At 44.6% G+C, this 20,393-nt stretch overlaps 1 protein-coding gene across 5 annotated transcripts in view; it reads right to left on the bottom strand.

The window, feature by feature from the left end:
• The window catches only part of CNTN1 (contactin 1), a 1,316,193-nt gene that overhangs the window by 76,552 nt on the left and 1,219,248 nt on the right, over positions 1-20,393 (bottom strand). For all 5 annotated transcript variants that reach the window (XM_069627984.1, XM_069627985.1, XM_069627983.1 and 2 more), the window contains one exon: positions 1,768-1,924. In XM_069627984.1, coding sequence (XP_069484085.1) covers positions 1,768-1,924 — 157 coding nt within the window. The remainder of the gene's footprint in view (positions 1-1,767; positions 1,925-20,393) is intronic.

Here is a 20,393-nt window from a genome sequence, read left to right as displayed (position 1 = left end):
AGCACTTAACAATCTGGTGAACTCAGACTTCTGCTGGATGGCGCAGTCTACCACCCACACTATAGAACTGGCAAAAATGTTTTCGGTTCTGCTGGATGGCGCAGTATACCATCCAGACTACAGAACTGGAAACAATGTTTAGCTAAATTGCGTTCCACCCCCTACCACCTCACATTTTCCTTTTCTTGTACCGTACCAGCCCCTCAAAATCAGACTCTTCCTGCAACATCTCAACTGCTGTCACCAGCCTATTCTGCCTCAAGTCCACAATCTCCTCTATGGGAATTCCTACCGCCTGTACATCTCCTCCCACACCACTTGATGGCTCTCTCCACCAATGACTGCATGCTACCGCCGCGAGGCTCCACCCTTTCCACCTTCTTCCCTCACTGTTCTTGTCCATTACTTAGTGGATATCCCCCTATGCCATACTGCAAGGCTTCCACATCTTTGTCCTCGGATGAGGTGTCTCAAGAGGCAGAGCATCTAGCCCCGAATATACCACAGCACCCACCTCCTACTCCTCATTAAAAAATGAGAGGGATTTAAAAAGAGCAATCACAGCGGGTATAAAAAGGGGGGTGATACAGTTTAAGGAACGTATCAAGACAAGCACAGTACACAATTAAATGTCCCAAAAAGGGAACAAAATGTGGAACACAGGCAATCAAATGTGGAAAAGACAAACACAATTGTTGTCAGTGGCTCATGGATTCTACCTGACTCTCCGGGAAAGGTTTAACACCTCCCCCTGCTAGCACCTCTCCAACATCCTGTGTCTAGAAGTCACCAGAGCCCCCCACTAGGAGCACACCTGAGGCTGTACCTCCCTCCAACATTACTGGAACAGGGACCTTCCCTGAACAACACATGAGCCATGTTGATGATCCCATCCATACTTCTGCACTTAAAGGCCTCTGGGCCTTGGGACCCTGAGGATTGGAGCTCTTAAAACATTGTTAAATGGTATGTTGTCTCTCCTTATTTTTTTTATTTTTTATTTATATGGCGCACAAGACCCGGCTGTTGGCATACTGGCGGTAACAAAACAAACATCTCCCATCCATCACCGCTCCCCCTCTTCCTAACCATCTGAAGCAGTAGCTGTTCCATGCTCATAGTGCACAAGGCACTGAATAAATAATCATCAAGATTACAGCACACGCTCTCTTGATCTCTACTAAAGTCTATTAGCCATGTTCCTTCCGCTAACAGTCCAAGTACACCCGCCAGAGAACTAGGAGGTAATCTGGCCTTTTGCATTGCCACATAACCTACCTAGAGATTCCAGGGTGATGATTGGCCCACTGAACCTCTCCGAAAGGTTCAGCGGCTCAGATGTTCCTACTGCACTCATGTGAGATGTTGGACAGCTGGAAAATCCAGAATGAGATGTGACTCCATATATCAGCCAGGCAGATGTTCCCCCACCTTATTCATCAAAAAATATCCCGACAAAGGGGGAAATGTTATACATTTAAAGTGCTGCCCAAATGGAAACCTGATTTTTGGGTGTCTTGTAGTATAGTTATATTACCAGCTCAAAATCATAACAGATAGAATATTAGTCAGTGGATGGTTCACAGTAGGATGTTGCTTAAATACACACACATGCGTGCACACACGCGTACATGCAGACACACTACCCCAAAAGTCTTGTGACATGCTATCGTGGTTGCAGTACCACACACCACATGTGCTCCTCATACTGACACAGATTAGAATTCTGCTAATATCCAGTATTTGGGGGAAAGCCTGCAACTCTACCTGAAATCTTGACTTGAGCTACTTCGCCATCTCCGCCTTCACTGTGCGCTCGAACTTCAACAATGTATTCCCCGCTCTTGGGGACAGGAACAGTTATTTTGTGGTAACCCGTTGAATACAGCTTGCCTTCAATCTGTCCATCTGGTCTATAAAGAACCTTTTAAGATACAAAAAGCAAATCATTATGAACAATGTCTATGTAATTAAACAAAATAACTCTTTCAGTGATTTAAGCACGTACATATAACCCTTAAAAGGTTGTTGGATTTTGCTTTTGGGGCATATGTGAAAGTCCTTATTTAGGAAGGCAGCAGCACAGTTAGTCATGTGCCACAAGCTCAAAGTCTGGAGAACTCGCGGGCAAAGCATTTCTTCAGTTCTGGCATTCTGGGCCCCTGGAGAGTTGCCATCAAGGAATATAGGCAGAGAGCAATGGCTATCCACACAGAAAGATATACAAATGCATGCAGTGCCTGTGAGAGAGCCATGATACAAGCACATGGAGGGCGTGATTATTTTCCTAGTTCCAGATCTGAACGTCACACTGTGGAACCATTGGAAGGGCCTTCCCCAATGCTCACTATGATGAAGCATTGCCCCACACATCGCTCACAAAAAAGGCACAGTACTCACTTTGACCTGGGGTTAGTACAAAGTGTTTTCAAATGAAGCCAACCTACCACAGAAACCCGAAGAATACCAAATCCCCCCTCCAGCTGCATATCCCACATAGTAGGAAGGTATGCAGTTAGTAGTTGAAGCTTAAAAGTTTAGACTAAATACAACCTAAACCTGACACAGAAATGATATGTGTTCCTGTGAGAGTTTTATGCAAAAAGCATAAAAACATATCCTCCTTGAACAAGGTATTCCCACAAATAAAAGCAAGTAAACATAGAGGCACATAGGTGGACTATTCCACTATCTGATAAGTAAAACAGATGGACCAACAAACAAGCAATCCTAATGTCAGACAGGCATATATAAAAGCAGAGATATGTGGGCAAATAGACTTATACTAAAGTACCTTTACAGACAGGTACAGGGACCAATAGAAAGATTGAAAGATAGTTAGAGACTGAGCAATATCCAGATGTATGGATGGAAAGATTGGTTAACTACATGGATCAATGGTGAGACGGAGAGTGACATAGATGGCACAGATATATAGATACATAGATTCACGAGACATAGCTCAACAGGTATTACATGGTTTGATTGCTTATCAGTGATGCTGCATTCCATATCATGGGCAAAGGGGATTCCTGCCTCCTGGTCCTTCCAGACCGATCAGCCGCCTTCGATATAGTGGACCATCGATGCTGCATTCCAGATCATGGGCAAAGGGGATTCCTGCCTCCTGGTCCTTCCAGACCTATCAGCTGCCTTCGATATGGTGGAACATCAGACTATGACCAGCCACCTTGCATAAATGATGGGCTTCATGTGAAAAGTTCTCAATTGGTTCAGCTTCTAACTCTTGAGCAGAAACCAGGCTGACAGGACAGGCACCTTCAGATCTGACCACTGCCCAGGTCCTGCAGAGTGCCGTAGGGCTCAATCCTCTCCCCGATGATCTTTAGTCTATACATGAAACCACTAGGACTATTCCTTGACGACCGAGGCATCTCACTGCATTACTGTGTGGTTCACACCCATCTGTACCGTAAAGTAACCTACTCCCATGGCATCACTCACCTCCAAATATGCCTTGCCACCTGTCAAACATGGATGACAAGCATGGATGACCAAAAACTCAACTCGTACAAAACGTAATGCATGCTCCTTGCCCACCTCTCCAGCCAGGAAACCATCCAAAGATGAACAAGATGCACCTTGACGGATTCACCCTCAATTGGACCTCTCCACCAAATCTCTCTGGTTCATCATGGACAGAAACATCTCTTCTCAGCTGCACATCAATAAGAAAAGCCCAGACCGCATGGTACCAGTTTTACGCTGTTTACGCTGTTCAGTGTGTTTATGCTCTTCTTCCCATCAAAGGACTTATGGAATATGCTACAGGTTCTCATGATTGCACACATTGATGGGTAATGCCTTCCTCGTTTGGTTCGCCGTGCTGCTTCCCTCAAAGCAGTTCATCATGACACAACTTGCCTTGTCAGCTTTTCTGAAAAAAATAGACAGCACTACCACCATTCTGTGTGACTTTGCCTGGCTCCCTATCTCCTGCCAGAATACAAAATTGCCTGTATGACCTAAAAGTCAACCACTACCAGATACCTACCTACCTGTACATCTAGGGCGGTGCACACACCTTTAGAAACCAGACCATTGCTAGGCTGGAAACTAAACCAGCTAGCAGGAAAAGACCAGCAAACAGTACTTCTACTATGGCTCGGCATATTGGAACACCATTCTTGTGGCAATCATGACCGCTCCAACGCTCCTGTAGTTCAGGAAATAATTGAAAACCTTGTTCTTTAAGGAATTCCTAGGTGTGAAATAGGTAAGTCTTTCTCAGGTTCTACCACTGGACCTTTGTAAACTGTTCTCCTGTTCCTTCAACTCTTGAACGCTCCAATGCTCTTGAGCAAGTTTTGCTCAATATAAAACAGAAATACAAACATACTTTCAATTTAGTTTGTGGTAAAGAGTGATGTCAAGAGGGACATGAAACAGTCTTGGGAGATTTGACGAATCAACATCAAAAGGCAGGCATTGCTTGAAAATATATGGCCCCTTCTGATCACTACAGTTATCACAAGACCCAGAGGCGCCTCTGCAATTCAAGTCAGTTGACCTACATGGGTTCCTGCACCAGCGCTGAGGCTCCTAGGGGAATCCTTAGGGTGATTCTGCACAGACCCGCTCTGTTAATACTGATTTTCTATACTCTGGCCTGGAGGACAGATGTATAGAAGGCCAACCTAGTTTATTGACAGAGACAACTCTGGGAGCTGTAGTCAAACCCGTTCAAGGTAAGTGGACAAGTGGTCTTAGCTATGTCTCAAGAGGTGGTGAGCTTGTAAGAGATCCTCAATGAGTCCTCACAGTGAAAAGTCAGGGAACAGACTTAGACAATCAGTTATAAAAATATGTATTTATTTATGGCCATATAACACTATGAAAAATTACTGCTAGCATGTAATATTATCACACAACACTAAATAAAAGATACACATACAATCACTGGAGTGGGGCAAAATACATATAAAACCCTTGTAAAGCAAATTAAGTATCAGTATGCAGCAGTACAGGTCCACAGAGATACACCACTAACTTTAGAAGTCCAACCCTAAGATGTATGGGGCCTTGTGCCCAAATGTTCACCAAAGTTCCACACAGTTTGTGAGATGGGAAACAATTAATGTAGGGTTTCTGGGGTACAATAAAGAACTGCAAGTGGTGGAGGACAAGCTATTCTAAATAAGAAACAAGTGTCCCCAACTTTGGAGTGCTTCGGCGAGCAAGCAATGGCAAGGCCAAACTGTTATCAAAGTTTTTTAAAGTTTGAAACTTTTAAAAGCGGGTTAGGGGTTCAGGTAAGTATCAGTATAACTCACAATCCGTACTCAGATTCTTAAGACTTGGCAGGTCTTCTGAACAGGGTCTGAGGTTGCTTTTCCCGCCTTCAGTTCCAGTGCCTGATGTCCAGGGGATGCAGGTTCGAACACTTCTCCCGTCGGCAACAAATGCTGGTGCATGGTCTTCAGTTTGGAGAATGCAAAAGAACCCGATGCAGGGCCCCTCTTAGCACAGGATTGGATGCAGGAAATCTGTATCGGAAAAAGCCTACTGTAAGAAACCAGAAGGTGTCTCACTGACTAGTCCCTTGGGATCTGTCATCCAGGTGGCCAGGACACAGACATTGCTTTTGGATCCAGTTCCTGGAGGGTGGACCAGCGCTGAGAATCACCTGAGTGAGGGGTCTTTGGGTAGTGGGAGTGTGACACTGGATGGTGAGATGCGGTATCCCCTTCCCTGTAACGCCTTTACCCCAACCTATCAGACAGGATACGTAGGAGCTCTACCCACCTCCTTTTCCAACACAAACACTCTCACACAGACAGCCTGCCCTGGGAGAGAACAGACTAATAGCCGAGCAGTGTACCTGACATGTCCCAATGCATTGGTCAGGCGAGGTCAAGCAATAACTGACAATTACTCACACCTGATTTCCTTTAAACCTACCCACACAGATAAAAGTCGGAGCACGAGAGCACACTCTGAGTGAGGCAAAGCACACAAGGAAACAGCAGTTTGGAGACGGCAGCTGGACGAGAGAAGAAAGACGGCAAAACAGGAGGGGATCACAGGGAGGGAAATTCCCTTGACCTTTCCAACAAGATACCATTACTTTCAAAACCCCTCGAAAGTGGAAAGCATAAGACCAGGAAACCTAGCTGAAGAATCCTGCATTGTGTGTCGGAGATACCCGGGGCCCTCTCGTGTCACTAATCAAGGCGGGGAAAAACAGCTGATGCTGTGGTACCATCCTTGGCTCCGAGAACAAAGCAGCATCAGTGAAATCAACACAGCTGGTGAGTTGGGGATACCAATATAAGAGCATTGTGCGTTGAAGCCAAGGTTGCAAGCAGAAACATTGTAGGGCGAGCCCTACAACGAACATTGTTAAAACGTGTGTGATAAAAGATGCAAGTAAAGTTGAACTGCTGATGAGTGTTTGAACTATGAAAGGAAAAGATACAATACTTTTGACAGAGTGGTCTGGCACCGCGTGTGAGCTCAGTCGAAGGTCTCTGTAAGGAATTGTAAATCAAAGTGGTCCTGCGACGGGTCAAGCAAAATCCTGCGCACCGTCGTAATTCTTTGATTTCGGTACAGTAAAGTCTGAATAAATGCGATAAACTGGTCCGAGCCTGGCGGAGGGAGAATTGCAGTTTTTGTGTTAAAGTGGGTCTGAGCCCCGCAGAGGGGGACCCTGGGTGAAAAGTGAATCACCACAGAAGTTGTGCGTATGAGAATCCTGAGGAGAGAGGAACTTAGAATGTTTGTCGCATCAGGCCCTCTGGAGTAAGAGACTTTGAATGGCAAAGAGATTTTGGCACAGAAGGCATGGATACTGAGATTTTGAACTGCACCCTCATGCTAGAAAAGCCAGAGTAGTTATTTATTTAATTATTACATTTGATTACATGCCCACACCCTTAGGTGTCACGGCATAGGTTACATACAACACAGGCATCTTAAGCAGTTACAGTTATCATGGCAGTCTTAAGCAATTACATATATGTTAGGTATCCTGAGCAAATTACAGTTGTCATGGGAATCTTATACAGTTACAAGTCTCTTGGGTATCTTGAGCACATTACATCACGCTTAGGTATCTCAGGCAATTACAGGAGGAGACAGAGGGGTACCCCAAGTAACGCGGGGTGTGTGCAGAATAGGCAGTGTTCAGACAGGGGAGATGCTTTGGGTTGCAACTGTGCTGTTGATATTTGATGAATAACCAGGTTTTTAGTTGTTTCTTGAACTTTGGGAAAGAGGGTTCATTGCTGAGGTGTGTGGGAAGCGAGTTCCATATGTGGGGCGCTGCTTTGGGGAAGCTGGCGTTACCTGCCCTCGAAGTTGTTTGGCGTGGGATGTGGAGGTGTGTGTTGGCGCTGGATCTGAGCGTTCTGGCCAAGGTTTTACGAATGATGCTGCAACTAAGATAGATAGGGGCGTTGTCAGAGATACATTTGTGGGTGATGGTGAGAGTCTTGTGGAGGATTCTTGCTTGTATTGGAAGCCAGTGAGCATCTCTTCTGTGATGATGTGCTCTCTTCTGTTGATGTGCATGGCTGCTCTGAGGGCTTTGATTTGGAGGAGTTGTAATTTGTTTAAGTGAGGTGCCTAACAGTAGAATCTTGCAATAGTCTATCTTAGTTAGGATAAGGCCTCTGGCAAGTGTCAGGCAATTTTTGGCAGTGAGGAGGGGCCTACTTAGTGTGATGAGTTTAGCAGTGTATGCCGTAGAGGAGGCAAGGGCACTAAAATGGTTATTCATGGTGAGAGTAGGGTCAAGGTAAACTACTATGGTTTTGACTTTGTTGGAGATGGGGACAGGGGTAACATCTATGACTATGGAAGTGTGGTCAGGGTGGAGTTTGCTGAGTTTGGCTGGGGAGCCGACTATGAGGATCTCTGTTTTTTCTCCATTAAGGCATAGACTATTGTTGGCCACCCAGCTTTGGATGAGGAAGTAGATGTTATTGATGCAGGCCGTATCCTATTCGAGGTTGCCTGTAAAGGGTATACAAATTTGTGTGTCATCAGCGAAATTTGTATACATTACTCCCATAGCATCTAGTGCAGCGAAGAGTAATTTTGTGTAGGCGTTGTAAAGCGTGGGGGAGAGACAAGATCCTTGTAGCACTCCCAGCGGGACAGCGATGGGTTCAGTTGCTTCGTCCCCTAAGGTGACTCTAGAGGTGCGGTCAGAGAGGAAGGCTTTTAACCATAAGGTGGCTTTTTTAGAAAAATGAAAGTTAGTGGTTAGGGTTTGGCATAATTTGTCATGGTTGACTAAATCATAAGCTGCTGAAAGATCTAAAAGTAGTAAGATGCAGAGTTTACCAGAGTCCCTGATAGCGTCCATCTGTTTTTTTTAAATCTAGAAGGACGGTCTCAGTACTGTGTCTAGGCCAGAAACCTGACTGTTTATCTCCTAGTAAATGGTTCTGTTCTAGGTGCGTTTGTACTTGTGTATATGCTATTTTGTCAATAATTTTTAGGAGAAATGGCACTGTTGTGATGGGCCAGTAACTTGTGGGGATTTCTGGGTCTAGGGAAGGCTTTTTAAGTAAAGGGGCGACCCATGCTACTCTAATGGAGGCTGGTATTTTACAAGAATTGAATGACTCATTAACGAAATCGGTAATGATGGAGGCTAGCGTGGGGGCGCAGTCTTTGACTACTTTAGCGGGGAAGCTGTCGCCTTTGCAGTTAGATGGCTTGAGAGAAGCTATTGTTTTAAGGACCTGGTCATTGGTGACTTGAGCGAAGTGGAATTTGGGTACATCAGGCCTTGTAATAGTGTCTGTGAGGTGAGTAGGGTTGGCTGTGAACTCTAGGAGCTTTTTTGGCTAGGCTATTTTACTTTGGAGGGTGTTCACTTTAGAGGACAGAGCGTCCTTAATACTAGTGCACCAGGCTTTTCTAGTATTAATGGGGACGGTGGGTAGGATAGGGGATTCCAATTCTCTAATAATAGTGCATAATTCTTTAGTGTTGGATGCCGCGCTAGAGATGCGTTTGTTAAACGAATCCGCTTTGTGGGCAAGTATACTTAGTTTATAGGCTATGGATATTTGTTGAAGTTTACATTGAAGTTCAGGGGAGTGATTTTCCCTGCATAGGTGCTCCAAGGCTCTTTTATCCCCTCTGAGTTCTATGAGTTCATCGTTGAACCAAGGGGAGCTGCATTTGGGCCTAGGCACTTTGGTTTTGAGAGGGGCTACATTGTCTATAGCAGTTTTCAGGTGTTGGTGGTAGTGGTCTGAAATGCTCTCTATGTTAGTACTATTTAACGGTTTGGCATTATGTGCCAAGTATGTGCTAAGCTCGAGTGTGCTGCCTTATCTGTGCTGAAAACATGGCAAAGGGAAGCTAATGGCTTACTATCCTGACATATCGTTTCTTGAATACTTTTCTTTTGTACAACATTGTTTCCTACACCATTTGTATTTAGAAGTAAGGATTGGCAATAGGTTTATTAGCACAGACCCTTTTATTTTAACAAGACACCACTAGGACTGATTTGTTATTATTTGATGGTCGTAGCTTGCTCCCATTTTTAGACTTAGGATTAGGTAGGCGTTTTTCAAACCCAATTGAAGTTTAATGAACACCCTTGAACTGTGGTCACTTCTGTCTGTCTTACTGTTTGATACCATGCCTTCCTTACACCACTGATGCATGGCACGGCGACGCAGGAGGACACACTAATTGCGGTCAGAATTCGCCTCCTATCTCGGGTCCCCTTGATGCTGGAAGCACAGAATTTGTCAATGGCAAGTCCACCAAGTTCCAGGCCTCAAAGTGGAATGGTGGCGTCTGCAGTACCCAAACTCTGAGCTGGTCAGTCACTGGGTGGTCAAGGGGCATTTGTGAAGGCTCTTCTTTGCAGGACTCCAAGCTGACGTCGAGAATAGATGTTCCCTCCACTCCAAGAGTCAGCGCTCCTTCACAGCACTGCTGAAGATCTTCAACAAGACAGGGCTCCTCCAGGACAGCAGCAGAAGTTGGTTGCCAGGCCTTCTTCCAATGGGTCCACGGTCTCCGTGCAAGTCGTGCAGCGGGACAGGATACATGGCTCCTTCGGTTTCCTACAGGATCTCAGAAGAATGGGATCAGGAGTCCTCTTCTTATCCAAATGTCAGGTAAGAGCTGAAACTCCCACTAGCCAAACAAAGATATGGCCCACACACACACACCAGCAGGGATCCAATCAGGACAACTGGTGGCACAGCTCATGGATAACATTCAGAAACATTGACACCAGTTTGTGGATTAGGAACCGACAGTTCTAAACCACTTCCTGGCAGCAAACACACATGGGCCTGCAATAGCCTGCAAAACGCCTGTGCTTTCCCGGGCACTGGAAGTCCATTTAAGAATTCTCTTGGCCTCAAAGGCCAGGAAGAAGGGTCAGTGGCAAGATGGCCAAGGGACTTGTCCCTTGTGGCACCGCCATGGTTGGACACTCGACACAGTAGGTAGCCAAACGCAGTAAACGTGGTAAGGCTAAAGTAAAATACACCAATAAATAACAAAAAAAAGAAACTGCTGCCACCAGCTTGTCCCTTAGGCACATCTAAAGTAACCAAAAATCCTCTTGGTGTTAGTCTAGGGCAAAACAAAAAGTGTACTCCATTGTACTGCATTGTAAAACAATAGTTTAACAGAGTGACAACAATGCAACAAGACTAAGGTAAGCAATGCTTCCCAGTACTGACAGCCTGAAGGACATGTCAGTTTCCCCATGAAAAATTTGCAAAAGCCAGTGTAGTGAAGCTGAAGGTTTCACTGCACTGCAAAAAGAGCAGGTCAGATTCAAAAATAAAAACGAAAGGTTTGGGGGTCAATAAAAATGGAAGGAAAGTTGCTGTAAAGAAAAATCTTTCCCAACACCATCCAATACTAGATCCACGCACTGATGTGAATGACCTATCTACAGCTGAGGAACCTTTAGTCCCTGTACTACCGACACATTCACTGAGTGCCCATTGACAGGTCAAGAAGGCAGGGAGGATTCAAGCCACCTGGCCTAAGATTAAAAGCAGGAATAGCCCGTCGGTATCAGACGTCCTCCCATCATGACACCCCCGAAAATCCACTTTAACTGAGAAAGGCAGATCAGTAGAACATGGTAGATGAACCAAATGCGAACTCCGAAGATTTTGAATGAAACAGCGTACAAACAAAGTGTACACTGAAAGATAAGAATGAGTTTCGGTAGAGGCCCAATGGAGCAATCAGGAAGGCTTTTTCCTGAACCAGCATTCACCATCAGGACAAGTGAAAATGTAAAGTTTCTAACAGAGGTCAAGTATGGAGACCCTCAGATGCCTGGGGCACTTTACCTACAATGGCAGAAACACCTGGGAAAGACCTCCCCACATGGAACTCTTTGCATACTAATGCTTCAGCCTACCACGTTTCGAAGAGCACAATATCACCCCAAGTAAACAGTGCCCAATAACATTTAAGAGGGAAAGGAGGAGAATTAGCCTACGAAAGAGAGAAGGGCACTATAACCCTTGTCAGAAGGGCTGTTTCCATTAGGCTGTGTCTTAAAAGTGGCTTCGGGTTAGCATGACTGATGCAATTGGCAGCCAGTATGATACAGTGAGGCCTGAGACATTTGGGCGTCTGAGACTTAACCCATGATATGTACTTGGTGTATGTGGAACTGAGGAGCTCTGGTAAGCAAGGAACAGGGGCTGGCACAGAATGAACACGCCTGAACAGGTAGTGTTTGTCTCCCATATTTATTAAATATTGCAGGGCTCAGCACTTAGTTTCGGTCATTAGCCATTCCACGGAGAGTCTGTTCCACTGAGAAGCTGGTGACACTCGCACCGTAGGCCATGCGGATATTGTTCTCTCTGAGTCCGCAGCTGATGGCAGATTTGACCAATGGTTCTTGGTTAATGTGAGATATATGCAGTGAGTTGTATGCCTACTGGTTATGCTGCCATTTATCTGTTGCCTACCTGTTATATCTGTCTGTCGATGCATTTTCTTCCTTGCTATAAAGTTGTGTTGCTCTGCGTCTTAGTGACTTTTCGAAAGACTTCAATCGCTTAACCCACTCTTACCAATAAGTATGTATCTTTTAAGTTGGCACACTACATCTGTAATATGGAATTTCAAAACAGTGCTGGAAGAAAGGAAAACGGACGTTGGTGTTGGGTATCTGGAAATTTGTTAAACCGGGTAACTGAGCCCCCCTTACAAAATACCAATTTAAGAGCAGCCATTGCTTAGATGGATGCTATGGAGCGCTAGAGAACAGACGGGCAGTGCCACTTTTGATAACCCTGATGCTGCTTGCCCACATTTTGAGCTTGTATCTGTCCTTAAGGACCAAACTAGACTGGCAGGCAGAAGCAGCCAAGTAGATGGAGGGGCAGAGGGGAGAAACGTGCTTACCCGTACTGAAGTGGCATATACCCATCACGCTGGTGGCAGTACTAGTGAAGCTAGCAATGCCGTGAATGGCACAGAGACCACAATCTGAAAAGCATCACATAAAGATGTTGTTTAAACTGCTGCCTCCCAAAATGGAAATGTGGACCTGCAGCTTTTTCTGGCACAAGCAAAAATCAAAGTAGCATCTGAAACAGTTTCAGAATCCACCTCTGGGGAGGGTTCCTAGACAAAGTGGAATGGGGATTCCAGATGCAGTGCATAGGCTACCTTACACACATTTTTCGATGGTCTGGCGGATAGCATGGCTGAGAGTTTTGGACATACTCCAATGCTGGCCAGAGGCTAAAAAGCCAAAGCCAAATAGTGGCTTCTCCACAACTGATCATGGCAAAAGGAAGCCCTGACTACGGGGAACACTGCAACCTCTGGAGGGAGCCAGAAGTTTAAAGGTAATGATGAATCTGATGAATTATATATATTTTAAATAATCTTTCCCATCATGAAAGGGAATGCCTATAAACATTAGAGGATACATTCTTGTTGCCTGGCCAAGGAACTAGGCGGTGAGAAGCCACAGTGACCTTCCTTTCTGAGGGGATTTCGCATACTTTCAAAACTAGCTTGACCTTCCTCTAGGAGTCAGAACAACAGCAGAGAGGGTATGCTAGGAGAGCCGAACCCAGTCCCAGCCACATCAAGTGAACAACTAGGCATTCTCTTCGAAGGATGACTCTGACGTCCTGATATAAGAAGAAGAATTTATAGGAATAGGGCAAAGAAAACAAAGACTCCAAGAGCACTATGGATAGCCCTTAGTCCTCCCAGCGCTCTTAAACTATATACTAGTGATACAACTGGAGATTTTACATATTGATTTCTTTAAGACTAAACCGCCAACATGTTTCTGGAAACATTTAGATCATACATGGCCCACATTCACCCACACAGGTATGTGGAAGGATAAGAGACTTGGGACTTACACATATGGCAGTGGCCCACGTTCGCCCACCTTGGTATGTGGAAGGATCAGAGACTTGGGACTTCCATAAATGGCAGTGGTCCACATTCACCCACATTCGTGGGTCAAAGGGAAGCAGGCACAACTCCTCAAGGGGGGTACACTCATCCGCTCATTTACGGAGTAGTTTCTTACCTGTAACACCATTTCTCCAGCAATTCCCCCTCAGGCTGGGAATCCCTGGTTACTTTTATTTAGTACTTTTCCTATGGAAGAACGTTGACACCTTGAGTGTCCCATCAACGTCGTTGTGGGTGCTTTTGGTCCCCACCAATAGGACGTCGAGTGTATAGCTCCACCCCAGCAGCTTCCCCTCAGATTTTAACCGCTCCAGCTGGAGGACAACCCCTTGTAGGGATGCTTACCTGGAGGGGAAGGCAGAAGGGCGCATGTGAATCCATGAAACATAACAACACTGGAGAAATGGAGTTACAGGTAAGAAACTACTCTGTTCTCCAGCATTGGATGTTTTTTATAGATTCACATGCTATGAATAGATATAGCAGTATACATGTGTGGAGGAGAAAAACGAGGCGAACAAAGATTTGAAACATGTGCACTGTTATTGGAGTTCCTTCCCCTCTGGATTGTGGTCTACAGGAAGATCTGTCTTGTACCTGGCGTTGGCTCCTGCAGTCCTCAGAATCTGTGACCCCTGGGCATTCCTCTCTGGGCAGCCAAAGTTAGTTGTTATTTCATGTTGAAGGATTTCCTCAGGCATGATTTCTGTGAAGGTTATGGGTGACATACAAAGAGGGAAATGTCTGGACTCTGTTGGTTCTTGCGTTGGAGTTTTCGGTATTCCTTTACTAAAGGATAGAATGTTTTCCTCTTGTAGCAGGAGGATAGGTTATAGTCTGGGCAGTGGTAGAAGGTGATGAAGGGTTTGGGTGAACTGTAGCCTCACCCCCTGGAAATTTTCATTTTTTCGTCATCGACAATGGTGTTGTCGAACAGTGATGGCCAGATTGTGTCGTCAGAGCATGTCCCATGGACGATTTTGTCGATGGGGGGTGTCTGGTGGACAACTCTTGTCCGAGGAGGATCTATGCCCTTCTACAGAAGTACGGGACTCTGACGACGAGTGGTGCTTCTTTTTCATTGATGAAGATGGGATTTTCGTGGATGTCTTGACCATATGTTTCTCCTTCGTCTGAGAGGATGGCTGTTGTTGACTGGCGTGAGCCCTTATCTGTCTTCGGCGATGCTTTCGTCGACGGAATTTTTGACGACTGTACATGATCCAGGAGCCTTCGCTGCTGACCAGTTTCTTTTTGGAAGGAGACTGGGGTTGTGCCATAGCTTTATCTTGGCTCGTCGACGATTTTGGCTCACCTATTTTATTGCTTTTTCGTAGGTGGCTTTTCTGACCCGGCCTATGGCTTGATGGTGAATACTTGTCAGAGGGGGCGGGGAGCAGCTCTCCCACTCCTTGATGAGCCCGCTTCTGTCGCTGGATATTCCCCCTCATTCAGCCAACAAATTAGTCAACCTTTTCTGTTTTTGAGGGTTTTTTGAGAAAAACCCTGACAGATCTCACAATCTTCAGAGGAATGGTTAGGGTATAGGCAGTAAGTAAAATATACGTACCTGTCACTTTCGTAGACGTTCTTTAGGCTGCATGTCCCACAGGGCCTGAATAACGATTTCTTCAGACCAACGGTCTCCTTGGTCGTTGTCGACACTGTAGAAGAGTCAACAGTGTTGCTGCTTTGTTCTGTTTGAAACTGCTGTTGAAAAATATATATTTTTCACATGTAGAAACTAATTTCTCTTGAAGTGATGAACTCCTACAAGCTAGAAAGCCGGTTGAAATCTGGGAGGAAGCTGCTGAGACGTTCTATTGGTGGGGACCAAAAGCACCCACAACGACATTGATGGGACAATCACCGTGTCAAAGTTTTTCCATAGGAAAAGTACTAAATAAAAGTAACCAGTAATTCCCAGCCTGACGACAGGGAATATTCAGAGCATGTGAATCCATGAAAGTTCCAATGATGGAGATGATATGCATGACTTTCTCTAAAACAATATTAAGAATAATCAGTCACTTAATTATTACACATCATTTGCGTACCACAGGGAGTGATTAGAACTGAGCAAAAATACTTTTTCACTGACACCAGGCCCCAAAAGATGCCCTGTCATTGAAAACAGTCTGCCTATTTCATGATCCGATCATTTTGTGAGGATGTTTCTATTTAGCCAACTTAACATATGGGAATTTCCCCTGTGCCACTGCACGTATCGCAGCAATAAAGACCTAGACAAAGTCTCTGGAGTTGATTTAAAAAGAGCATTGGGCTTCATTGATTCACCAGCGAACTGCAACAGCTTCTTTGTGAAGGAGCAGAGGCCATGGACAACATTTGCTCTACCATGGCCCCCTTTAAATCAAGCAGGCATAGTAAATCATCAAAACTCTGGTATTCTTAGAGGTTAATCTTCCTTCATAAACAGTTCAGAGCTCTTGAACAGAAGTGGAGAAAACATCAAACTCCTTCCATGGCTACTGAGACTAATTTCACCCTGAAAGATGATAAAGTGTCACTTTTTTCACAGCTAAATCAGACTTTCTACATAAAATATTATATTCTGGGTGCAAGCAATCAGTCAAGGGAATTGTTCTCCATTATTTCTGATGGTTTGTCACGCCATTTGTGTCTCTCTTCCTTCTGATTCTTCTTTGGCGTAGGTAAACACTTTTAACATATTTTTAAAAGTAAAATCAAACTTATTCAGGAAACAATGTGTGCTAATCAATCGCAGATAACTGGCGATAAGAAGTGCTTCCATCGCACCTCTAGTGAAGGCGAGGCAACCAATGAATGAATGAATATGCCCCCCTGTTTGAATTTTCACTAGTATCCGAGGAGACCATTCACTCGATTTTAGAAGGGTTGAAGCCGACAGACAACACTCTATTCCCTCTTCCAGCACCGGTGGCAAAAGGCCCAGCTGTTGAAATGTCACCATTCACGACACAGTTTGTGAATAAATTGCTATTGTCTGGCTCAATAATTTTAGAGTTCAAAAAATGTATGGTCACACCGTTCTTGAGAAATCCAATTTAGATCCGGAGAATTTCCAAAATTACCGACCAGTAGCAGGACTTCCATGACCTGGTAAAGTGCTTGAGAGAGTTGTCAAATCACAGCTACAGTAGTATGTGGAAAAGGAGCAGTTGTTAGACCCTCAACAGTCTGGTATTTGTCCAAAGTTCGGCAAAGAGACTGCCTTACTGTCAGGGTGGGACGACCTTCGAAAGGGGGCGAAACAGGGGACCTATTCCTTTTGGTTTTGCTGGACCATTCAGCTGCTTTTGATACGCTGGATTCGTGTATCTTAATTAACCAGCTTAGTGGCAGGGGTTGCCCTATAAGCGGTAGGTTCCAGCTTCCCTGCCATTGCTGCCAAACAGTGGAACTCTGTCCCACCCTCATTAAGAGCAGAGTCGTCCTATTGGGTCTTCCACAGAGCCCTGAAAACATGGCTGTTTGCTTAAACTGAAGCCTAGATATGGATTGCTCCGCCCATATCTGCTCCCCTGCCCCTACTCACCCGTAACTGTACCATGATTCACCATGTAACTGGTGTATTTTTTTCTTTTTCTCTCTCTGCATGTAACTGGTTGTAACTGCGCCAAGATACGTATGGGTTACTGTGCGCTTTATAAATGAAACAATAAATAAACTAGTATGATTGGAAATGTGTCGACACAAACCATTACATTGGGCCTCATTACAACCTTGGTGCTAAGTGCACCAACTTTACCACCATGGTGTAAACTCTGTTTACACCATGGTGGATGGCGGATTTACCGCCCCATTCCAAGGTGAGTGGGGCGGTAAATCCCCATTTCCCATTTTCCCTTCCGCATTCCCATTTTTGCCCCATAGGGCATAATGGGAGTGGGGAAGGCGCTAATTACGCCGCCGTAAATTACGGCGGCGTAATTAGCACCATGGCAGGTTAGCGCCATGGATTTTAACGCCTGCTAAAAGCAGGCGTTAAAATCAGAATCAGGCGTTAAGGGTTAACGGTGGCGTTAACCCTTAACGCCTGAGTTGTAATGAGGCCCATTGTTCGAATCATTTTTATCAGAACAGCAACAGGTTAAACTGGGAGGTTGGGTGTTTGACCCTTTGGCTCAGACTTGTGGAGTGCCACAGGGGTCTTCATTATCTCCCCTATTATTTAACTCTGTCCTTTGATGACTACCCTGAGGAAATATGAGGAAAATAGGCAACGCAGAGGAGTCCTTCCTCAGAGTAAAGCATTGCCTGGGTGAGGTTAGCGGCTGGATGTCATTAACCTGGCTGCAACTCAATGGCAAGAAAACCGAAGTGACACCTTGAACCTGGCAATCACCCTCAGCTACCCCACTTTTTGGGAAAAGACTTGCCTTAGTTGCCAAGATAAGAAATCTGGGCTGCATTTGGCAGGAGAATCTGAGCAGCAAGGGCCAGGTGAGTGCTAAGGTGCAATCCATATTTTCCAGCCTTCATCTCTTGTGGAAGGGGTTGTCCTATGTTCCATCAGAAAATCAGACAGCAGTAATCAGAGCTTTGGTTAACTCCCAGCTGGATTAGTGCAATTGACTGCTTATCGGTATTCCAGCAAAACAATGCCAATGGTTACAGAGGGTGCAACACAATGCAGTAAGATTGGTGGTGGGGGCGAGGAAGTGTGCTCCTATTTTGGGATTTCGTCACTCCCTGCATTGTTTATCTGTGAGGGAAAGAACTGACTTTAAAGTTCTCTGCCTCATATTTAAATGTTTAAACAATTTGGCCTGGCTTATCTGGCAGATAAAATCCAGATATACCTCCCGACCCGCTCGCTCAGGTCTGAGGATAAATTCTTACTGAGAATTCCACCATCTTCCTGTGTCACTAGGGGTGGCTGGAGATTTGCAGTTTACGGACTCAAAAGATGGAATGGGCTATCTCTGAAAATTCAGGCCGGGAAATCCTTGTTTCAATTCCGAAATGCGTTGAAAACCCATTTATTTAAAGCAATCCATATTTGAGTTTGGGGAGTGTTTCACTTTTCTGGACTCTGTTTATTGCTTGTTCAGCATTTTAGTATTCCTGTTTCTCTATGGTTATTTGCTCTTCCATCTGTGCCTAAATACGATTAAGTTCATCTGGTGCGCAGTACAAATATATCAAAATCAAAATCAAAGAGAAGAGCAAAGAAGCAGGCAGCTCTAAGGTTTGCCTGTAAATCCACGTGTGAAATTCATCATGTTTGTTTCTGAAAGAAAAACACAACATTCATGCTTCAATCAATTTTCCAGATAAACAGACCTTTTATGGTGAGGTAAAGGTTGTATTTCACTATCTCTTTATAAAAAATAAATGAGGCAGAAAACAATGTATTGATGAGTAAAGGTGATCAACTTGCTTTCAAGTCCAGCACTTGTTCCCCTGAAGTAAGATTGTCCTTACATTTTATAATTTTTCAAAACATGTTTATTTATGATTATGTATTCCCATTCTTTATGATTGTACCATTAATATGTGTGCACACCAATGTTTCGGATACACCATTTATCAAAATATGCAGTAATGTGTATCATGTAAACAAAAGGATATGCACAAGCTGATCATGTTTGCTCATTCTTATAATATGTCTATGTTTTAAACTTGCTCTATTTTTGAAAGGTCCTTCTGATGAAAATTGTTCTTGCCCATAGCCTTCACATTTCACAATTTACCTCCCACAATTACTACATAAGTCAAGTGGGGATTCAATTTACTTATTTTCTTTGGCATATTATTAGTTACTTTATCGGGACATGTTATTGGAACAGTCTTTCTTCATTGTTAATTGTTACATGCCTAATCGTTCCAAAAAGTCTGTATTCTATTAAAGTTAAAGCTCCCTCTTTCTTGGATTTTTACTGCATATATCCTAGTCTGCTTCTTTTTATCTGAATGTTTCTTCTGACTTTGTAAAGTGTGATACATAGTACATAGCAACAATATAGACTGTTATTTTTAGAACAAATTCCCCAAATGATGTGATCATCAGAAACTTCTCATACAACGTGAAGGGTTCTAGATCAATAAAAAAGAAAGCCAAGTAACAATGGGATGAAGGGTTATTTCCTTTGAAGTAGCTTTTCCCGGCGTAGCATACGCCGTTCTTGCAGATAATAAAGGTCAATATTTGTGTCCCCCTTCTTAAATATCGGAATTACCACTGATCACTTCCAGGAAGGGAGCGTAGGTCCCTGTAACTTATTAATGGAATTTTAAAAGGTAAAACGTATGGGTAACTGTCTTCTTTTGAATTTGAAAGGCATATATGTACAGATTTATGGCCTGAATCAGGGAATAATTTGCGTGTAAAATCAGGGATTTGCGTGCCATTCTGGCCACAAATCCCAGTACATCGATTCATGGAATCGACTGCACAGGACTTTGCCGGTACTTGTGTAGCTTTCGCGCTGGCCCGGTATGTCTCTACGAGCGGACGAATGTCTTGTGCGAGACACCACACAGGTCGGGGCGTGGTTTGCGCAGAGGGCTGGGAAGGGTGCAGAACTCAGGAAATGGGGAAGAACTTACTAAAATGTGGGTGTCACTAAAGACACCCCACAAGCAGTCCATCGCATGCCCACATTTGTGCGGAATGATGCATATTCACGAACCCAACTGTGCAACCTCTTGGCAGGGAAAAGGTCACGTAAAGCCATCATAGCATCTGCCACCAAAAGGCAGATGTACAGGAATTTGTGCATGGGATTCACTGCACGAAGGTAAGATTGCAAGTCGGATCTCGGGGTGCGTGCACGCGATCGGGGTTCCGAATGGACTTAGGGGTGAGAATAAACAGCGTATCAGGGTGCAGAAGAATTTTGCAAGGGTCACACGCATGTTTACTGACAAATGTCGACTTTTATATTAAGTGCTTTGCATGTTGATGGGGACGGGGGACCCCACGCACCCCTGCCGTGCTGGGGGGGGTTCGC

This window comes from Ambystoma mexicanum, chromosome 12 (assembly GCF_040938575.1).
Source record: "Ambystoma mexicanum isolate Mex_15411 chromosome 12, UKY_AmexF1_1, whole genome shotgun sequence".
In the NCBI taxonomy this organism is placed as follows: domain Eukaryota; kingdom Metazoa; phylum Chordata; class Amphibia; order Caudata; family Ambystomatidae; genus Ambystoma; species Ambystoma mexicanum.
The sequence above is the reverse complement of the archived record's forward strand: the minus strand, read 5'-3'. Positions and strand labels throughout refer to the sequence as shown.